Consider the following 15,488-nt stretch of genomic DNA (forward strand, 5'->3'; position numbering starts at 1 on the left):
TCTCTATAGTAAATTGTTTCTTTGTGGGCCTTTTACTGGTCCTAAGTTTCTTTAAGGACAATATGCAAAGATGGCTGTAAGATATGTTGGTGGGGGTGGCTATGAAACTTGAAGTGATACTAGAACATTAGTAGGGAGAAATGTTTGCTCTGAACCCTGCAAAAGACCAGGCCAGATTGAAACATTGCTAAAGGCTTTACAAGACTTGGAAGGACAGTATGCTCATCCTTTTAGTTTTATAAGTCATCTAACCAATTCCTTTGAGCTCTGTCCCAGTGTGTGTGGGGTGAGGTAAATATCTGCTAAAATACTGAAATTTTACTATAGCCTCATTTGCCTTGATTACAAGTGAGACAGGGTAGAGTTGATCTGCACAGCTGAGTCTTCTGAACAACAGCACAAGGGAGACTTACAGTGCAAGGCACTGCTCACTTGACTTTATCAATTGGAGCGGGGGTAGTTCCCAGAGAGAATGGCTCAAACTTTGGCTTTGAGCAGGTCTGCAGGAGCAGTAGACAAACCATAGCTGCCTGGCCTGCACCTGACCAAGTCTGAGATGTTGCTCTTTCAGTACTGTCTTTGATTGTAGAAACTCGGCTATCTGTAACTGGATTTCTAATGGGAAGAAGGTTGTTCCAGTTAGTGAGTAGATACGAGATACAATAATCCTTAAACAGGTATCCATGCCACTTTGTATCATGCTGAAATCTGTCCATTAAGCTCTCTCTTCTGTGCTACAAATGAAAAAAAACCAAAACATAAAGCTGCAAAATGTTTAATGCTAGGATGTAAGTTATTCTAAAGCCGTTACCAAAAAGCAAAATAAAGGGTCCGTGGAGTTTTGAGCCTTGATTTTGGTGAAGTTACACTTTCTTGGATGCTTGTGACTGCTTTTACAAGCAAAGGCCAATAGGAGGATTTCACCATGGATTTAAAAACGTAATTGCACTAGTGATAGTACAAGTGATGTAGCTTCTGCAGTCAGGAGTGTCTCCGAGTATGTGGCAGGCTCTCTAGGACAAAAAGTTTTGAATACTAGAGAGAAGTTGGTAAAGAAGTCTTTGTACTTCTAGTTGAGAGGTTTTGTTTTGTCTGGTAAGCAAGATGGAAGAATGTCCTATATTGGAAATAACTTTTAAAGCAGACTGAATATGAACCTGTACTAGCTAGGAAGCTGGCCATTTACTAGATGTTTAAGTGTATTAGAAAAGGGATGTACTGGGAAGCTGGGGACAGGGAGCTGTTTTGTATTAAGACAAATACAGTCACTTTCCAATCCAAATAGAAATTCTCTGGAGCTTGCCATCTTCAACTGTTTAATTACATTATCTATTTGTGTGAGTGTTGGTTCCTTGTGTTCAAGAGCTTTCTGGTCTGTCAGCTAGGGATGTTATCAGCGTAAAGAGCTATACGAGGTGCTTGGCAAAGTGGGCTGGCTTCTCCCTGACACTGCTGTAAGGTGGTGGTGGTTGTTTGGGGGTTTTCTTTTTTTCCCTTTTCTTCCTTTTTACTTTCTTTTCTGCCCCCCCCCCCCCCCCCCCCTTTGCATCAGACCTTACTTAGTTCTGGCTGAGGGCTACCTGCTGGGGCTGCCCCAGCTCATCCCACCTCTTCCCTAAGCCCATTTATTGGATCTGTTTATTGGGTGTTTCAGCCAATTGTCCCCTGCTGGATGAAACCCCAGTGTTGTGGGAGCTCCTAGCTCCCATGAAAGACAAGCTGTTCTTTCCTGTGGAAAGCTCTGGCCTTGCAAAGACTTGAACTTGATGCTTGATAATCTCAAGCATCTGTTGAGCTTTTGGCAGCTTGTTCGCTGTGCTGTTTTTCTATCAAGATATCCTCCTTTTATCAGGAGGAGGGGAGAGAGAGAAAAGCTGTTATAGCTAATTCTTTTACCAAGTTCCATGCAAATACATCTTAATTCCTTCCTCAAGAAGTTTTGAATTTTGCCTTCCATTGGGAGCAACAAATCTGTCTTCTCCAAGTCTAAGATCTTCTTTACACTCTTGAGGAAGTAAGTCCTTCAGAAAGCTCCCAGTCTAGTTGAACTGATATTTCATAGTCATCATCATTTCCATACCAAAGAAAGACAACAGGATCTCTCTAAGGCCTGCTACAAGGCTCCCGAGGCAGAAACCCAAAGCTCTAGAGGCAGCTGCAGCATTGCTGTGCTCCAACCCCTGTTGCAGTTATTTAAGGAAACAAATTGAAGCAGTGGGGGGAAAAGGGGGGAAATTAAGATCTTCCCTTCCTACAGATCTCTGCATGTCTCTGGTGGTTGAAGTAGCAAGGGAGAAATTAAGTTTTGTCCCTTTCCCCCAGTAAAGAGGGGATTAAATTGTTTATAACCTGGCTGACTGCTCTAACCTATAGTGTGTATTATGTTTTGAGTGAATATTATGCTTTGAGATCCTAGCTGGAGCACTGACTTTGTGTATCCAGATGGGGCTTTGATGAGTAAGAGGCTGTTCTGCCCTGTCAAGATCCAAAATGCTTCTGCAAAAGCACAACAGCAGCTGCTTAAGTGGCTTTGGGTCCTTCTCACTCAGGTAGCCATGGCACAGCAACTCTGATGAGTTCTGAATGCAGATGCTTAAATCTGAAATGGAATAGGAGTTTGGGAACTGGAAACCCAATTCCAGAGGTACTTAAGCTCTGCAGGAAATTTGGGGTTTGTGTTTTGGAGTGGGTTTTTTGTGTTGTTGTTTGTTGTTTTTTTTTTTTAAAATCAACCCTCTATGTAAAGTTCTCCTCTTGTACATACCTTGAAACAAGTCTTGATTGTTCAGGCAACCTTTACACCTTATTTTTGTCTGAGCCCTGAGATTGAGCATTCTCGTGTGTAAGCTTTTGGAAGTTTTGAACAGGGAAGCATGCTCTGAAAATGCATATGACATGCCTGCTGCAATGTGATCCAACCACAGTGCAACAGGCACTTCTGATTTTATTTTAAAACATGGCTCAAGATTTCTAACGCTATTTCACAGTTAAGTTGCATTGCTTAAAAGAAATTACTGGGGCTGTGAGAAAAGGTTCAAATGCCCGCTCTAGTGAGGCAACAGTCATCATTTTTATTTGGGTATGGATTACTTTAATAGCTTTTAAAAAGAAAGGCTTCAAAAACAGGGAGTGCCTTAATGCCACCCCCAAGAAGTCTAGATAGATCACATCCTCTCTCAGGCCTTCAGTTCACTTCTTACAGCTCTCCACAGGCAGAGGATATTAAAACCATACCTTCGGTGTCCTGGATAGATGCATTAACCTTTGAACTGTGGAGGGAGGATAAATCAGTGGGAGCAATGACTAGTTTTCCCCTCATTTTTACAGAATGGGTTTTTTTGGGTTTGGGGTTGGGTTTTTTTTGGAAATGATGTTATAAAAGCTGAACACCAGGTGCCACTCACCTGTACCTGAAGCAGTGTAGGATGTAAAACAAGCCCTGCCCTCAGCACTTCCCTCTGCTAAGTCTAAACAACTCCTTGCTGGTATCTTTAAAGAACATAAACTGTTAAGCAGGTAGCTCTGCTTAGGACATGATCTAATTCAGGGTCCTATGTTCCACAGCAGGTGCTTAAAAATTAGATTTTTCATTACAGGTATTCCAGCTCAATTTAAAAAATGCAAATAAATTTCAGTAACCTCTCTATGTAGTAGTTTTTGTGAAGATAATAGCACTTTTTAAGAATTTGTTGGTTAGTTTTTAAAATTGGACAAAATAAGCAAGTGCTACAAGAACAATTTCTAGCTGAAAAAATTATCAGGTTATTGCATCAATGTAATGGTTGGAATGCTGAACCACAGGGAACTATTTTCATTTCACAGCAAAAGCTTTGTGAAGAACTTCCAGCAAAACACCTAAGCAGCCAATATGCAGCACTTCAGCCTTTACAACTATATAAAGTCCTTGCAGATATGATAGACTTTGCAGGTTTTATCTGCTGATCACAGCAACACACTGTTAATGCTAGCTGCTGTGTCTTAGTACTTATTTGCAAGGCAAGTGCTCAAGCAAGGGTTTGCTTCTGAGAGTTCAGTACAGACAGCACAAACCCCATCCAAAAGCGGAAGAATGACCATCTCCATGGCAACTAAGGCACTTAGCATGCTTGTGCCCAATGTAAATTGGCACAGTTTTACAAGTGAAGTTAGTATAATCAGGGTGCAAGTAATTTGAGAAAAGTAACTAGAGACAGTACAGGGTATTCTAGGTATAACACTCGGACCATTGTCTGTTACTAATTTTTATAGCATGGGTGAAGACTGTACAGAGAGAGCAATATAACACAGTGATGTGGGTGGAAAAAGAGACACAAATGGCTGGCTGCAGTTGTCTGTCTCACCATGGTGCTAGGGTAGTCAGGTGACTAACAAGCTTGTCAGGTTGATTACCACATCAGAGCTAACACCAACTGTAGTGTTGGGTAGGGAGGGGAAGAATAGGAAATGACACCTTCACCTCTTGTGTAACTTCACCCTCAGGTTATGCATTGTTATACAGCTGAGCTAGCAGACTGCTGCCACCAGGAGAAAGAAGTGCTGCACTCAACAGGCGTTGGCTCTGGTTCTTGTCTGATTACAAGATATGATCCAATTCACTCACCCAAGCAAACCAAGAGCATGCACTCATCTCTTTTCACCCATTAATTTTTTCCTGCTAGTTGAAGTACGTTCATACCACTATCCTGTTAGGAGAGCTAGCTGACCACAGGCTTTCAGGTGTGCTAGCATTAAGTATGCAAGTGAGTACAACCTTGGTAAATAGCTTGCTTGCTAAAAACCAGCATCTTGAGGATCTTTACTTTTAAGTCAGTGCTTCCACAGAGATGGTATGCCACCAAGGAATTTCAACCTCTTTGTCAGCACTAGCCCTCACTCTTATTGCTATTTCGTGTAGAAATTCATTAGAAAAGCAACTACCCCCCAGACTAAGTAAAGAGTTCTAGTTATTTTGCTTTAGTGTAAACTTCGACCAATTAAAAAGCCCCTGCACCTAACTCCAGAAGACAGCACTGCTGAGAGCACTTAGAGCTCTTCCATACAACTACACATAAGATGTGGTCCCTTTCTGTGAATGAGAAGGCCAGCAGCAGCATCATTTAATCTAGTTACTCACACCAAGGGGTAAGCCTGACCTACCACACAACCATAAAGCAGAACATTAGGAACAAAACAACACAGCTTCCTTCAACAGTGGGACACTTGATTAAGGAGTAGAGTATCTTCCAGAAGACTGTCACCTAATACTGTTCTATGTGGGCTTCAGTGCATAACCTTTTTACAAGATTATTACCTAACTTAAGGTCCTGAAGTTATGTACCACAGCTGATGGCTAGTTGAGTGTAATTATTCAATAAATCTCCAGGACAAAGCTTTGAATTCAATAGTTTATTTATAATCATAAAAGCATAAATGTTACATACATTGAGTAATTGCATATTTGTTAGAATCGTACCTACTTAGAAGATTGGTGTGTGCAAAGACAAGACAGCCATGCTTAGATTTCCCCCCAGTAGCTTGTTGCTTTACTATTTATTTCCCCTTCAGTTCAGTAAAATTTCCATAGAAACAGTGAGGAAATATAGATATATAATAGAGTTATTGAAGTGTATGAAGACAGTTTGACAACATCACACAGGCCCTTTAGAACTACTGAAGGTAGAGATCTGCCTAGTATTTAAAAGACTGGACTAGGCAAGAGTTACAGCAAACAGGCAATGAGCCTGGTTACAGTTCACTCAAACCATTTGTATTTATAGCTTGTTATGAACAAGAAAATTGGTGTCAACTTCTATCACGTCATTCCAGAAGATATCAGTGGGGTATGTATACACACACATATTTAAAAAAAAATTACATGTATGTATATACATTTTTTAAATAAGGCAGGTATTTATTTCAGGCTCTTAAAACATTTTTTCCAGCCCCTTTTCCTATTAACACAGCATATGTTGCCATTTTATTGCTAAAGAAAGCATACCATCATTGCAAGCAGAACAGCATCAGCACTGACTTTAGTTAGCAGTCCAGTTGAGTTAATAAGGTTCAAGACATACATCATTACTATGGAAGAATATTACTGTTACAGAAATAAAGAAGACTAGTTGAATTCTATTTATATCACACTAAATCATTCTCTTGACATAGTCTGTAGTTAACAGTATACACTAAAAAGCAGAAGAGCACCATTTTGGAGCAACAGAAAGAGATATCTAAAATACTACTTCCCCATCTTTTACTAAGTATTAAAAAAAATACACAAGGGAAGAATGAGGACACAGACCTCATCTGCTGCTCTGATAATGCTTTCTTCTGTAAAAAAGGATGCAGGACTTTTGAGCTCATCCAGATGTAAATCCCAATATGAATGAATATGCACGCCATTATCTTTGCATAACTAATAAAAGTTACGTGTTAGTACAACTTACAAGGTGCACTCTCGAAGTTTTTTGTCAGCCTGCTTCAAGGAGATCCAGGTGTTTAACATATTTGATCGCAGTTTGGCCCACACCAAATGGTTGTTTAACCCAAATATCTGGGCAGCAAACTGGGCAGCTCCTTCAGGTGACAGAGTAGTAGGACAGCCAAGACCTGCAGAGAAGAGTGTCACTTACCAAAGCATATTTTAATAGTCAAACAAAACACTGCCTCTGAGGAACAACTTAAGACAATGTTTGTCTCAGCCTCCAGGAACCACATGATCTAGTTTTAGAGCTACTGAAGTGTCATGTGTTCCTCGACTTCTAACATGACTGCTTCATGGCATTTTAAACCCAAAGCCAGCATACCAGATGACTCTCCTTATACAGAGGGAACAGACTTCTGGTTGCCAAGCATCCATTCAAGTCACTAACAAAGTTAAAAATCATACAGGTAGCAGTGCCCTGAAGTAACAGAGTTAAGCTCTTACCTACACTGATTGTGGAGAAAGGTATTTTTTGGTCTTTGATCATAAGGAAAATGCATCTCTATAACTGAACAAAATTCAGTTATTTAAATCCCCAATAATACTGACTCAGATTTCAAACTGGAATGCTTAGCAAGGATAAGCCAAGGTTTATATTCCTCTAAACATTACTCCTATGTAATCTTTGCTCTGTCTGTTGGGCTTTTTGCCATCAAGAAGTCAAAGACTGTATGCATGATATTTCCAAAGACTTTGTTCAGTACTGATCCAGCTATTTTTCCAGTTTTTTTGCCATGTGTGTTTGTACACGTATGTACACTAGAACAACAACAAAAATAGAGCTAGGTCAGAACAAGAGCATAAGTGGAAGATCATCTTACCACTGGGTAGTCTGAGAGAGGACCACACATCCTGAGTACCCCAGTCAGCTGAGAGTGGAGGACAGTTGACAACTGGGTAAGCAGTGTTACCAGACATCACTGGCCCCAAACCATTGCTTCTGCCAGCTACTGCAACAAACACTGTTGGGATTCCATCTCCTGGTGGGGAGGAAGCCACACAGAAATAAGCAATCCACCTTCACCTTGTTCTTTACCACTTGCTTTTGTGGGAACTTTATTCGAGTCCACAATTCTGTTTGCAGTTATTTTGTCAAGTCCATTACATAGTACTATTCCCTCTTTACAGAAATATCTTCTAAGTCTTGCAGCCTTAAATCCCAGCTACTGTTTAGCACAACTGAAGTTAGCATGTCTTACTCTGCCTCTGAGGAGAAGTCTCAGTATCTGAGGAATAGGTGCTGCTTAGCTTTGTAGAGAACATAACCATTAAACCTCTGGCATTTTTAAGTGTTCCTCTCCTTAAATCTTACACAGTTCACCTCAGAATAAGTGTTTCTCAACTATGGTTACCACATCTGTAGTTTCACTGAGTAGAAAGTATACTCCCACAGAACAAATAGTTCTTATCTCTCCTCTGCTAGGCTATAAGCACTTTTGAAGAGATGTCAAGTTTTCTTGGTAAAGATCAGAATTTAAATCAAGTATCTTTTTCTGCTGGCATCTAAAATAACAAGCAAGAATGTTTTTATGAAACAGGCAGGAAAGCATGATGGGAGCAACATCTTCCTTGTAAATAACACATAAGGATATTCAGAGTCAGCTAGAGAAACTATCATTCCTCCTTGTTTCAGGCAGGCCAGCATCACCAGCAAGATGCTACAATAAATGTATTAACATGATCAAGGCTTGGGCAAATTAGTTCTGGTACTGGAATAAAAGCAGAGGTTAGACTTATAGAAGCTGTGGCTGGGCAGTAGGACAACACATTACTCTGTAATTGTTTAGTGAGGTCTATAACCTGTCATTGTGTAATTAGCAAGTGTAGAACAGCTTGGTGTTCTGTTTAACAAAAAAATGGAAGAATCGCACACAAATCCTTAAGTTGCCAAGTCATTCTTGAACATGATACGGTTTGAATTCAAATCGGTAGTTCTTTGTAATTTACCTTCATATTCTGCTTTGATCCTCAGGGTTTCATCTGGCCCTTTGTGAGCAGAGGTCACTCTTAACTCACAAGGAATTCCAAAGGTAGCACATGCCTTTTTTATTTTTTCACAGTGACTGAGGTCAGAAGGAGATCCCATCAACACCACAACTCTACCTTGGCTCTTTGTTTTCAGAAGCAACTAGGGAAAAGAGTGAAGGGGCGGGGCAAGGGAAAGAAAAGCAGTCAACGGGACTGAAGATATGCAGTTACTGAAGTCTAGATAAGTTGTTCATAAAAACAGATACCTCCACTCTTTCTGCAACCCATTCGAAGTTTCTCTTAACCATTTGCAGTGCTTCAGGAGTCACTTCTTTCAGGTCCCGGTAGGACTGAAAAGAGGAAAAAAAAAAATACTGAAGTTACTGTGTTTTGGGTACCCAAAGCACTCGTTTTGCTACCATAATTGGTAAGAATATCCCAACTGAAGTATTTATGCAGTTTCTAGCAATTCCACAGGAAGGAGAACAGACATTGGTACAGCTATAGGAAAGAGTGGATATGGAAGCAAGGAAGAGCTGTTTAATGAAGAACCATCTCATAGGCGTAAACAACCTTCTCCATTATAGTTCATGGCCATTTGCAACATGAAAGGCTTTTAGCCACATGGGTATCAAGGTTTTGGAGGCTCCCCAAAGGGAAAATTTGGGAAAGACATAAAACTTCTTTAAAATTGGATTTGTAATGATGTGATTGCCTGCAGTAGCACTGCACTAGCCAACCTAGGTTCTGCATGATGTTATCATGTACCTTATTTTAAGCAGATGAGCAAAAGCACTGTCAGAGCAATTCACTCAAGCATGCTACTACATAATTCAGGTAAAATAAGCAGTAGAGCAGTTGTGCTTCCTAATTTAAAAGTAATACCCACCCACCCCACCCCCCTTTGAAATCTTCCCCTGTGGCTTACAGCCCCTTTCTCTCACAGGGTCTCCGTTACTAGTCTCAACAACTGTCACAGAAGCTCCATGACAGCAGCATTCCCAAACCAGTTCTTTCATAACTATTCATCTGGTAATTCAGAGATATTTGACAAGTGTAATTGGTACAAGTTTAAATATAGGACAAGTTTTATTTCAAACTTATGTTTGCAGCCCTCATATGTGGGCACAGTATGTTAGTAACACTTGGAGACAACTGAACACTAAATTCAAGCTTAACCAAAGTAAGTAATGAAGGAAAGCGTCCTCCCTGCAGATCCCTCTTATGTACCACCAGACCTCTGCCAGTAGAGGATACTACTGAACAAACAGAGAAACCTGGGAGGCAGACTTGGGAACCAAAACTTCTATTGTTCCCACTGATTTGTTGTCCAACTATTTTATTATCTGCACAAGTCAGAAATTCTTATTCTGGAAGCTCCACACTTCATTACAATAGCTCCAGTCAGTAGTGCTGTTGGGCTTTCCTACTGAAGATACACAGGCAGAGGATTTTTTTCTACCGTAAACCAGATACTCAACTATTTAATGAGAACAGGATTGGACATTAGGTAACCTATCAGCTACTCTGTAACAATATAAGACTATCTGGAAAAAGCTACTTCAAAAGCAGATGTTTAACTGTAGGGTTTACTTTTTTCATTCTCCTTCCCAACTGACTTAGAAGGTAAAGACTGAAACACTACCTGTTTGTCCTTCTGTTGGCTTCTGTCTCCTGATGGCCACAGTCTCCATGAATCATTATCAATAACATCGGCAAGAACAATTTCCTTTGTCAGAATATTAACACCAAATTCAATCTAAAAAGAGAACAAGAACCCTATCTTAGGAACTATACAGTGGTGTATTTCCTGTCAGAACCAGGATCGTGAGACATCAGATTCTTATACCTTCAGGTCTACCAGAGTGCAGTTTTGGGGCTGCCATGATTTTTCCAGGATCTCAAAAATAGCTTGAGTAGAACGAGCCATAATATCCACTTCAGTCTGGCCAATAGTAAGTCCAGCAAAGCAGAATTTTGCTTCAATTAGCTGCTCCTCAGACCACTGTGGATCATTATTAGCATCATCCTGTTGAGAAAACCAAAATATATACATCATGTAATTTAAGCTTGCTGTAAGAGAATAGCCATCAGAAGATAATACTAGGTTTTGTTTGCTTGTTTTTCAAAAAACCAAATACAGGCTTCAAACTAGTATTTTATGATTAGCACTAAAAAAATGCGACAGCATCACTGAGAACACTTGCTGTAACACCTGAACATCTTTAAAAGCACCTCAAGTTTGGACAGTGCCTGCCACAAGAGTGACAGGGTACACTACAAACAACACTTTAGGTCACAGTTCACAATACACTTCTTTCAGGACACATTCCCAGAGAAGTTCAGAATCCTAAATGACTAGCTAGCTGCTTACCCTCACCATGCAAGTACTGTTTAATTTCTTCAAATATATCAACATATCCATTTCAACTGATATGTTAGGCTTATACGTTTAAAGTCCTTATGCCTTATAGATAAAATATTTTCCTATTTTATGTATAGTTTGGCTTGTTACTCTTTGATGGCCCTGTAAGCCAGTGTTACATTATATGCACTTTAGACAAAACAGCTGTTGGACAAGAATGCAAGAAAACATTAGGATGGCAATAACTGCCAATCCTAAGAGGACTGGTCAGCCACTAGCACTACTTGCTTTATTTCTCAGCATTTTAAAGGAGATAATACAGAGTTCTAGCTCTGTTTAAGTTTGATTAACATCACAGGAAAGGAAACTTACCTTGTAAAACATCTCAATTTTGGGTGGGTAAAACTTATATCCTTCTTTGACACCAGGGTTTCTTTTGAGGAAGGAGCCAGTAGCAATTCTTCTGCACACCCATTCAATTGGGATCATTTCACAGTGAGCTGCTATGAATGCTGTGTCACTCTGTTTCCTGACAAAAGCTGTTTTGATTCCTAAATATAAAGATGGCAGTTAGTTCCATTATAGGCACAGTCCACAGTTGAAACAAGTCACAAACATCTTTAAGTACAACTGAATCTTGTTCTTCTCTGGACTTAAGGGACACACGGAATCTCTTCAGGGTATTGTAAGCCCATTCTAGCCTTGCAAAAGGCAATCAATGCGGTTATCTTCCACAACTCATTAGTTTTGCCATTTTTATCATAAAACGCTCACTCGTAGCTCACAACCTTATGTTCTGATCAGAAATCCTATTCTTGCAAATAATTTTTTTTCACAGAGCTTTTAAAAAATAAATAAATCTATCCCTCACAACGGGTTGTTTTTAAACAAAAGTTAGCAGCAACCAAATACCCAGCCATGCTCTCTGGTGGAAGATCCATTACATGTGGAACAGTAGTTGGAGGCTTTCAAAGGAGTTAGGGAGCACAGCAGTCTTTACTACTTTGTTTAATAAAGGAGAACGGAGCAGGAAACAGAACAACTTAGTCCTCCCTTCCATTACAAACTAACATTTAGGGCACTAGATCTTAGTGATTTGTTAGGCAAAAGACATTAAGACTCAGAGAAGCACGTGCACAGACACAAGCCTTCTGCCACAAGTCAACCTTCTCGCGTAGCTCTAACGTGATCCCGTATTAAACGGGATAGCCAACACATGCAGATAGGCACTGTAAGTGTCAAATGACTTTTTTTCAATTTCACTCTTGAGGAAAGTCCCACCTTTCTCCCCCCAGGGCAAGACAACTGCCAAGCCTAATTGGCATCTGCCAGAAACAGAAGACAAAGGAGCTGCATCCAGTCAAACCAAGAAGTAGCTCTATTCCATTCTGGTTCCAGAGCCATAATTAAAGTCTTAAAATATAGTATTGACATTGACCCTTCAGATTTTGTTGCCTTGCCCTCAAGGGCAGAATGATTTAAGTAATCAACTGCACATTAAGTCACTTCTAAATGCAGGCATTAAGGCCCCTGCATGGTTTACTACTACATTTTTCATCAGTGCAGATGTGTGCTTTCGAAGGGCTGACGTTAGCTCTATTATAAAAGGGAGAGAAACTTTAACAGAACTTTGTAAATCATCAGTTTTGAAGAAGTAGGTTAAGAAGAGTTGCGCAAAGCAAACTACTTCTATGATAAGGCATTCGCATTATCTGCAATTTACGCCAGGGAAATAAGCAAACTGGAGAAGAACGCTGAAAGTTCTTTTGTTGCTTTAAAACAGAGCTGCAGTTTACTCTGCATATTTTTCCACAGCACCTGAAGTTACTGAGTGCAAGCCATTTAAGGATCTTTGAGAGGTCTACAGCATGGCTTCTTCAAATCTAAAGTTCACATCTGTAGGATATTAAGTATTTTGATTGTTATCTTAACTATTGCCATTTAAGAATTAGGCAAAACCATCTCATTGAAACTGGTAGTTTTAGTCAACTGCAAATATAGGTTTCCCAAGCAAGCCAGTGACTGAGGATTATACTGAATGACTTCATGTATCTTTGTCTCAGCCCATATTTTAAGAACTACTTGCACAAAAATTAAGGTAGATACAACTCTACAGAAACCATCTTCCTCTTCCCCACATGTGAAGCATGCTAGGACTCTACTGTTTGACTGTCTGAGAACTATTACTACACTTTGTAACATATATTACAACTTCTAGAGTAACTCAGCTAGTACTTCAGGCAATCTTTGTGTGAATGCTTCCAAGTGCACTGAGCATGCAGCTGTAAGCGGTCTTAATGAAGTTTACTGGTGCCTGTGTTATAGTCCTGTTTGCAGACTCAAGTTAGAAACCCACCAGCACAAATTCCTCTTTGCAAGCTTCTCAGTCAAAGACACTTCAAAATGCTTTCTCAAAGCAAAGATACTGGCTCCATTTCTGGAAGTGTGGTGCAAAACTTACTTGAAGTGACTCAAGTTAGTTACGTGCTGCATGAAAGCTCGCTTCCAGCATCAGAAATGTTTTGAGTCTTTTAAAATAAACATTAAGTTCCCGATACATTCAATACAGACCAATACATGCATTTGCATTAAAGTACAAAGCATACAGAAACTTTACATTAATATAGCACACTGAGAGGGGAAAAGAAAAAAAAAAGATACTCCGATTTTATCTTTTAACATTTATACACAAATTTCACAGAGCTTAGACATAGTCTGGTAGTGCCACTAGCTAGCAGTGTCTTCTCTGCAGGCCGATGTAGTAAGAAAGACTAGATGCATCCAGTCTGGTACTACAGGCAAGTGGGCGTGGCGGTAGGGAAGAACTGACAAAAGTAGAGGGCAGGATCAGAGGTGTGTCCAAACAAGCAGCGTTATCTGCGATTAGAAGATTACTTCAGATAGTCTCATGTTCCAAATGAACAAGTCGCCCACTCAGCTCTGTAGTACCAGAGGGAAAAGTGTAACTGAAAACTAATAGAAAAGACACTCAAAAAAACCATCAGAGCTTCAAGGCAGGATAAACCAACTTATACATAAACAATACTGTTTAGCAACAGCATCTGTAACACACAGGGGATGTATTCTACCTTTGAAATACTTACCGGCTTCTTGAAGCAACTGAAACACACAGCTAGTTGTCGTATTGGAAATGGCAGCCTTCCCTTCCATTCGGTCCTTCCTGGCTGCATTTCCCGCTGTTATTTGGTCTTTTGACTGCATGAGAACACATCCTGGCATATCTGGCAGCTCGTACACTTCTTTCGTTTTACCTTCATTAACTTTTTTACCAAGTTTCAGGTCTAGAGAAATAAATTAAAAAAAAAACACCACAAACACAAAACCACAACAGTTTCACTTTGAAAGGAATTTTTTACTTCTGCACGTAAGCCCACCAGGTTCGCGCACTTTATCAGTTGGCGGCCAAGCGAGACCCAGCAGGACCCCACGAAGAGCAGGCTAATCCCCCAATCTACAGGGCAACTTGGTCAGGTTTCCCTCCGAGCAGCGAGGGCAAAAGCAGCCGCTCAAAGCTCCTGCCCACGGCGCTCCGGCCGCAGGAGGGACGCGCCCGTTCAAGGCGGGCGGGCGGGGAGCGGCGGTGCGCCCGCTCCTTCGGCGACGCTCTCCCCCCACCAGCGCGGGGTTCGGAAGTGCCCTCCGAGGCGGTGCCGGCAGGAGCCGTGCCGATTTCACCCATTTGTTGCCTTTTTTAGTTTTTTAACTTCGGGACAAACCCGAAGCTCAGAGAGCCAAGCGGCAGCCGCCCGGGGCATCCTCCCTCCGCCCGCAGCGGGTGAGGCTCGAAGCTTCGGCTCGAAGCGTTCACCTGCCCCTCGCCGCCTCTCCCGCGGGGCTGGGGGGGGGGGGGGGAAGGGAGGGGGGGGGGCAGCCGTGCCAGCCCCGGGCTGGAGCGCGGTCACCCCCACAAAAACCGAACCAAATTAAAAACTTTGCAGAAAAAGAAAGAGTTCGCTCCCAAGCACCGACACCCCGAGCCCGGCTGAGCGGGCACCGGCCCCTCGGGAGCGGCGTGTGTCGTCGTCGTACCCCCCGCCCCCCCCCGCCGTTACCGGCTCCCCACGGCGCCCAACGGCCGCGGCGCGCGGGCCGCCCCCTCGCGGCTTGCCCTGCCGGTGAGGGGGAGGGGGGGGGGGGCAGGCGGTTACCTGATGCTGCGGGGGCCATGGCTGCGGGAGCGGGAGCAGGCACCTAGGGCACAGAAGAGAGGCTTCAGCGCACGCCGCCGGGCCCCGCCGCCGGGGTAAGAAGGGGTCGGCGGAAGGGGCGGGCAGGCGGGGCAGCGGGCAGCGGCGCCGCCGCCCGCCAATCGCCGCCCAACGCGGCGGGGACGGCCCGCGCCCCTCTCCGCCCCGCCAAGCCCCCCGAGCAAACCCCGGCCGGCCGTCGTCCCTCCCTTCCCCGCCACCCCCCGTGCAAACACGGCCCCGGCCCCACTCCCCGGCCAATGCCGGCGCCGCGCCGCGCCCGGCCCCCCACCCCACGGGCAAACACCTCCCCCCCCCCGGGGGGGGAGGGGGGCAGCGGGTCCGGGGTCGCGGGCCTGACTGGCAGCGGGGGGGTGGGGGGGGCGGGGAGGGGGCGGGTGAGGCGGCGGTGTGGGGGCCGGGGGCGCCCCCCCGTATGTAAATGAGGGAGGCCGCGCCGGCAGGCTACCGGCGGCCCCGCGCG

At 42.9% G+C, this 15,488-nt stretch overlaps 1 protein-coding gene across 1 annotated transcript; it reads right to left on the reverse strand.

The window, feature by feature from the left end:
• Positions 1-5,370: 5,370 nt before the first annotated feature.
• Positions 5,371-15,094, reverse strand: LOC126035563 (multifunctional protein ADE2). The gene is made up of 9 exons (XM_049794205.1): positions 14,966-15,094; positions 13,901-14,098; positions 11,169-11,347; positions 10,281-10,460; positions 10,077-10,190; positions 8,698-8,781; positions 8,411-8,591; positions 7,285-7,443; positions 5,371-6,588 (listed from the first exon to the last, which is right to left on the reverse strand). The coding sequence occupies exons 1-9, from the start codon at positions 14,982-14,984 to the stop codon at positions 6,422-6,424; spliced, it is 1,281 nt and encodes a 426-aa protein (XP_049650162.1). The 5' UTR covers positions 14,985-15,094; the 3' UTR covers positions 5,371-6,421.
• Between the last annotated feature and the right edge of the window lie 394 nt (positions 15,095-15,488).

Source organism: Accipiter gentilis, chromosome 3 (assembly GCF_929443795.1).
Source record: "Accipiter gentilis chromosome 3, bAccGen1.1, whole genome shotgun sequence".
Taxonomy (NCBI): Eukaryota; Metazoa; Chordata; class Aves; order Accipitriformes; family Accipitridae; genus Astur; species Astur gentilis.